General features: G+C 52.4%; 1 protein-coding gene across 1 annotated transcript; it reads right to left on the bottom strand.

Moving 5' to 3' along the window:
• Positions 1-536: 536 nt before the first annotated feature.
• Positions 537-6,521, bottom strand: LOC125629736 (phospholipase A2 inhibitor and Ly6/PLAUR domain-containing protein-like). Its single transcript, XM_075122812.1, has 5 exons — positions 6,473-6,521; positions 4,852-4,968; positions 4,341-4,493; positions 4,005-4,148; positions 537-697 (listed from the first exon to the last, which is right to left on the bottom strand). Exons 1-5 carry the CDS (start codon positions 6,519-6,521, stop codon positions 537-539), a joined length of 624 nt encoding a protein of 207 aa, XP_074978913.1.
• Between the last annotated feature and the right edge of the window lie 581 nt (positions 6,522-7,102).

A 7,102-nucleotide genomic window follows, 5' to 3' on the forward strand; every position in this document is an offset into this window, starting at 1 on the left:
CAAAGCGGGGATCCCCGGAGACGGTCCGGGAGCACCTGAAAAGACTTGGGAGAATGGCAGGTTCTTCCATCCCAGGGGAGCTCAGCCAGCTGATGCCTTTCCCCCAGCCATGGGCCTTGCCTTCCGGGAGGGGGTCCAGGCAGGACTCCTGGGTTCCATTCCCTGGCCCTGCAAGGGGAGAGGGGTCCAGTGGTTAGAGCAGGGGGCTTGGGAGCCAGGACTCCTGGGCTCTATCCCTGGCTTTCATAAGGGAGTGGGGTCTGGTGGGTTACAGGGTGGGGTACTGGGAGTCAGGACTCCCGGGTTCTCTTCCTGCCAGCATCACTTGTGCACAGATAGGGGCGGGGTGGGGCCCGGTACGGGACGGTCAGGGGACAAGGAGCTAGGGGGGTACTTTCCCCACAACTCGCTTTATTCAGCCAATGCACAAAAGGAACCCGCAATCTCCCCCAAAGAGAAGCAGCAGCCCGTGGCTACTGAAGGGAGGCGCACTGCAGCCCGACACGCAGCAGAAGGGGAGGATGCCAGGCCGGGGCTCAGGGCTCCCCGATGCCTCCACCGGCCCTGGGAGCTGGGTAGCACTTGGCCTGGCTCAGGATCTCCACCACGCCCTGGGCGTATTTCTTCAACAACAATCTCTTCACGCAGGCGCCAGAAGAGCCACATCCAGCCGCAGTATTCCTCAGTTTGATGTTACCTGGACAGGGGGAGAGACGTGATTGGGAGCTCCCAATTCCCCCCCCCCCCCCGGACCCTCATGAGGTCTCTCACACACTCCCCTCCCAGCAGGACTGCACCCGGCTCTGCAGGCAGACTGGGGTCTAGTGCTCAGAGCAGGGGGCCTGGAACAACGTGAGAACATAACAGAGGAATGGCCCTCCTGGGTCACCCCAAAGGTCCATCTAGCCCAGTATCCTCTGGCCAATGCCAGGTGCCCCAGAGGGAATGAACAGAACAGGGAATCATCCAGTGATCCATACCCTGTCGCCCATTCCCAGCTTCTGGCAAACAGAGGCTAGGGCCACCTTCCCTGCCCATCCTGGCTAATAGCCACAGATGGACCTGTCCTCCAGGAACTTCTCTAGTTCTTGTTTGAACCTGTTATAGTCTGCGCCTTCACAACTTCCCCCGGCAATGAGTTCCACAGGTTTCTTGTGCGTTGTGTGAAGCAGTACTTCCTTTGGTTTATTTTATACATGCTGCCTGTGGTGACCCCTCGTTCTTATGTTAGGAGGAGTAAATAACACTTCCTTCTTTACTTCCTCCACACCCTTCAACCTTCTTTAGACCTCGATCATATCCCCCCTTAGCCGTTTCATTTCCAAGGTGAAGAGTCCCACTCTTATTAATCTCTCCTCATATGGCAGCCATTCCATCCCCCTCATCATTTTGGTTGGCATTTTCTGAAGCCTTTCCAATTCCAATAGATCTTTTTTGAGACAGGGCGACCACATCCGTCCGCAGTGTTCAAGCTGTGGGCGTCCCATGGATTTATATTGAGGCAACACGATCTTTGGGGTTAGATCTCTGTCCTATTCTCTGTCCCTTTATGAATGATCCCCAGCATTCTGTTTGCTTTTTTGACGGCCATGGAGTGGATGATTTCAGAGAACTCTCCACAGTGACTCCAAATCTTTCTTGAGTGGTAAATTCGACCCATTATTGTGTATGTCTACTTGGGATTACGTTTGCCCATGTGCATTACTTTGCATTTATCAACACTGACTTTCCTCTGCCATTTTGTTGCCCAGTCACCCAGTTCTGAGAGACCCTTTAGTACCTCTTCACAGTCTGCTTTGGACTTCACTATCTTGAGTAGGTTTGTATCTTCTGCAAATTTTGGCACCTCACTATTTACCCTTTTTTCCAGAACATTTCGGAATTTGGTGAATAGGACTGGGCCCAGTGCAGATCCCTGGGGGACTCCCACTATTTACCTCTCTCCCTTCTGAAAACTGACCATTTCTTCCTACCCTTTTTTCCCTATCTTTTAACCAGTTACTGAGCCATGAGAGGATTTTATCCCATGACAGCTCACTTTGCTTAAGAGCCTTTGGTGAGGGACGCTTTCTGAAAATCTAAGTACACTATATCCATGGGATCCCCCTTGTCCACACTCTTGTTGACCCCCCAGAGAATTCTCGTACACTGGTGAGGCGTGATTTCCCTTTACCGAAACCATGTTGACCCTTCCACAACTAATTATGTTCATCTATGTGGCTGACAGTTCTCTTCTTTCCTATAGTTTCAATGAGTTTGCCCTGTCCTGAAGTCAGACTTATTGGCCTGTAGTTGCCGGGATCACCTCTGGAGCCCTGTAGCCAGACAGCCAGCCCCACCCCCCGCCCCCTCAGACCAGCATTGCTGGAAACACAGGAGGAAGCTGGAACAGGGCACTGAACATATATTCCAGCACAGCCTTGAAGCTGTGAAAAGCACAGGTGTGCTGCTACAATGTGCCTCTGGGAACAGATACAACGATTAAGCTCACAGCAGGCAGAGGCCCTGTGACAGACATGGCTCTTAGCCCCTACTAAATAGCGTGATGCACACACCCCAACATCCGAGGTGGGAAAATATTTACCCTGATAAAAGAAATGTCCAGTTGTCGACACTTATTGTTTCTCTCCCTTGCAAGTGTAAACTACTCTTGCGAAATTTGGCGTCACCCAGACAGACCAGCCCTAATTTGGCAGAAGAAAGGAGAAAGAGAATAAAGGAGTACAGAGGTATAAGTAGGGGACCTACAGCACCATGATTTTGGAGTGCTTTTCACTATCTATCTGCTGGTCAGATAAGTGACAGCCTCCCAAGGCTTCTGCAGCTAAGAGGGTCCCTAAGCCTTGTCCCTTATTCGTCTTTCCGTGGAATTGAGTGACCGATCCTGGCTTGGCACCGCTGGAATCGAGAGATGCAAGGAGGGTAAGAAGCACCCACACCTGATCTCCTATCTTTAGTGTACACATATTTTGAAATAGAGCTCTGTACTTTGTTTTCTTTTTTTGGGATTGTGGCTTCAGTTTTGTAACCTGTTTGTGTGTGTAACATCTCTACATTTAAATAAGTAGGCACTAGCAATTTTGTAACCACATGATTAGAATCTAGCTTCATAAATTTTGGGAACCATTTGTGCATAAGCCTGACTTGTTTTCTCTGGTTTACTGTAAAGCAGCCAACACAATTAAAGAACCTCAGCCATTTTGGCTCTAAAGTCTGGCCATTAGGTGAGAGTACTAAGAGCCTCGCGTTGAGTTGTGCCGCCTCCACGGGGCAAACTCTTGGGGCACCTGTCAGTCAATCCTGGCTGCCCGCTGCGAAGGAGCTCTGAGCTCTAGCAGTTAAAGTCACGGGTGGTTAGGACCTTGGGGCATCCGTCAGCCTAGCCCGGGCTGCCCGCCGCGAAGGGACAGTGCGTCCTAGTGGTTAAAGTCACGGATGGTATAAACGGGCATAGCTGGCACCTCACCAAACATCCTTGGCCATCGGCTAACAAGCCCTTTTTTGAAACAGGCGTGTCATTAGCTGTCCTCCAGCCAGTTGAGACAGAAGCTGATTTAAATGGTAGGTTACAAACCACAGTTAGTAGTTCTGTTATTTGACATTTGAGTTCCTTCCGAACTCTTGGGCGAATCCCATCTGGTCCTGGTGACTTATCACTGTTTAATTTATCAATTTGTTGCAAAAACTCCTGTAATGACTCCTCAATCTGGGACAGTTCCTCAGATTTGTCACCAAAACAGAATGGCTCCGATTTGGGAATCTCCCTCCCATCCTCAGCCGTGAAGACTGATGCAGAGAATTCATTTAGTTTCTCCGCAGTGGCCTTATCCTCCTTGGGTGCTCCTTTGGCATCTCAGCAAGTAGGACTCCTGGGTTCTCTCTGCAACTCTGCCAGGGGAGTGGAGTCTAGTGGGTCAGAGCAAGGGGGTCTGGGACTAAGCCGGGACACCTGGGCTCCATCTCATACTCTGTGTTCAGACCCCGCCCGCATCTGGAGGACTTACCCCGTGTTACTATCCCAGATTCCACAACACAATGGTCCTCGGTGCCGGTGCAGGCCAAGACCCCCTTCCCGTTCCAGAGATGTGGCCCCCCTCTGAGGTACGACGGGCACTGCCGGCCGTTGGGGACGGAGCTCACAGTTGGCACTGAGAACAGTCAGACACACACAGTCAGCCAAGGGTGGGGAGTCACCACACATTGGGCTCAATCCCAGCTCGGGGAAGAGAGTGGGGTCTAGTGGTTAGGAATGGGAGCTTTGGGCTGGGAGCCAGGACTCCTGGGTTCTCTCCAGGCAGGTGTGGCCGGAGCAGGGCTCTAGGTTTGCAGCAGACACACACCTGGGATGGCCCCGGCGTTGCAGCCGTCGGTGTCACAGCAGGCGATGTTCGCCCGCGCGGTGACATTGTGCGGGAAGGTCAGCGAGAAGGGGCCGGGCTCACAATTCTTGGGCTCCAGGCACGATTTACCTGTGTAGGAGAAGGAGTTTCCCTCTGTGGAAGGGAAACAGAGCATCACCTCTGAGCTCCCCAATGGACCCCCAGCCGCTCCATCCTCCCCTTTTGTTCCATCCACCCCACCCCCAACTAATCTCATTTCCCCACCCCCCGCGATAAAATCCTCTCTTCTGTCTGATCCAGGCCCCACAGCCACCCACTGCAATACCCCATCTCATCCCATCCCCCGTCAATGACATTATCATTCCAGACTGAGCAGTCCCTACTCCTGGAGAGCAGAGGAGACTATTGGTTAGAGTAGGGGGAAGGGCTGGGAGCCAGGATTCCTGGGTTCGACCCCTGGCTTCAGGAGGACAATGGTGTCTACACTTAGTAGAAATCTTCTTTCACTCACCCAGCCTGATCTCTGCCACGACGGTGATGCAGGTCCCTTCCCAGGGGGCGCAGGGCTGCAGGGGGCCGGAGCACGATTGCTCTCTGGACGCACACACCTCGCATTGCAGAGCGCTCCCTGGAGGTTGGAAAAATCCATTCTCAGTACAAACCCCAGCTCCACACCCCTCCTCAGGCAGTGCCCGTGGGCGAAATACCACCAGCAACCAAGAGGTGGCGCTGTGGGAGTTGTAACCACCAATGCCTCCTCACTGAACGTGTGGGCCGGCAGATCGTGGAGAAATTCCACCTGCTTTTGCAGCAGTTCTGCCCAGTTCCATTTAACTCTCCGGATGGGGAAAGGCATCTTGCTATCTGGTCATTTATATCTGACTCAAAACCACAGACAAGTCTGTTTGCTGCCTGAGTGTGTGGCTAGAATACATTTTCAGCTGCTGACGTGGCTATCTGGGGTGCAGCTTGTGCCTGCGAACAAACCCCACACGTCTGTGTAGACAGAAAAACAAGAATTCGGCTGTTCTGAAGAGGGGTTTCTGCCTGGCTTTGTGGTGAACCTTTCTCACACACACACACACACCCCGCCGTAACTCTCTGCTCCAGGCCTCTGCCTCTCAGAGTTACATCAGCTCAGCCACACTCGACTTCAGCCCACTTTTCATCGCTGATCCTGCCAATTCTCTTCTTCAGAATACGATTGAGGCTTGTTAAACCTTTGGATTGATGGCTGTTCGTCTCCAGCCAGCGATCCCAGGAGCATCATCTCTTTCCTCTCCAGAGCGTGGGGGCTTTTAAATTCATTACGTGAGCATAAGGTAGTTTTAAGAAAGAAAGAAAGGAAGATTTTCCCACTTTGTTTTTTTTAGAGCATTCATGTGGAAACATCAATTAAACCTCAGAACACCTTCCCCGCCCCTTCTATGTCCCTAGATGGTTGGAAAGTTATATTATCCCTATCAAAGAAATATGGAAACTGAGGTAGAAAAAAGATGTGTTCAATTCAGGGTTAGAACCAAGAAGACAGCTGAGAACTCCTCACTTCTGACTCCCAGCCCACTCTAACCCACGAGATCCCACGCCTCTTTCAGAGCCACGGACAGAGCCCGGGAGTCCTGATTTGCAGCCATCTCTGCTCAAACTCACTACACCCCAGCCCGCTTCTACAGCTGGGGAATGAGCCCAGAAGTCCTGGCTCCCAGCCCCCACCCGTTGCACCCCCATTCCCCTTTCAAACCCGGAGAATGAACCCAGGAGTCCTGGCAGGAATCTCAGCGCTGACAGGCAGGGGAACATTTCTAGGCAGGATGACATGTGGACGGGGGTGCTGCTCCTCATCGGGATGACCCCAAGCTCGGGCGAGAGGTGGAGGAGGAATGAGAAGAAGGAAGGACAGACGGACTCAGACCCGCTGGCCAGGCCCCTAGCATGGGCTGTGGGAGTCCCAGACTCCAATCCCTGCTCTCCCTGAGTCAGCCGGGGGACGTGGCACCGGGTTTTCCTCTTGCTGGTTTTACCCACAAATTCCATCCTGACCCCAGAATCCGCCATCCACAGCGGCACGTTCCCCAAGTGAATTCTCGACCCCACCACCTGGCTCCCTGTGCCCGGGGACGGACGGGACTCACCTGTGGCCAGGAGAGCGGACAGCAGGCAGAGGGGCAGAGCCACCCACATGGTGCCTGGATGTTAGCTGCAGTGACAGAACAGTGAGGAAGCATCTGGCTGCGGTTTTATCCGGCAGGTTGGCAAATACCTGCCCCCTGGGGGATGGGCTGGGGCTGCCCCATGACATCCTGGTGCACCCGGAGATGGGAGATTTCACAGCCCTGCATGTGACATTGGCTGATCAGGTGATGCAATGTGTCTTGAGGCCAATTCCCTTGTGCTTTAGTGGAGATCAGTGGTTCTCAGCCAGGGGTCCGTGTACTCCAGGGGTACACACAGGTCTTCAGGGGGTACATCAGCTTATCTTGATGTTTGCCTCATTTTACAACAGGCCAGATATAAAGCACGAGTGAAGTCAGTACGAGCTAAAATTTCCTGACACAATGACTTGTTTGTGCAGCTCTATGTACTATCCACTGAACTGTAAGAACAAGATTTATATCCCAGTGGAGTTATCTTATAATTACACGGGGGAACTGAGAAAGGAAGCTATTTGTCAGTCACAATGTGGCCGTAACACTTATGTATTTTTATAATAACATAAGAAAGGACCTGCCATAAATATAAAGGGAAGGGGAACCACCTTTCTG

Source organism: Caretta caretta, chromosome 24, assembly GCF_965140235.1.
Source record: "Caretta caretta isolate rCarCar2 chromosome 24, rCarCar1.hap1, whole genome shotgun sequence".
In the NCBI taxonomy this organism is placed as follows: domain Eukaryota; kingdom Metazoa; phylum Chordata; order Testudines; family Cheloniidae; genus Caretta; species Caretta caretta.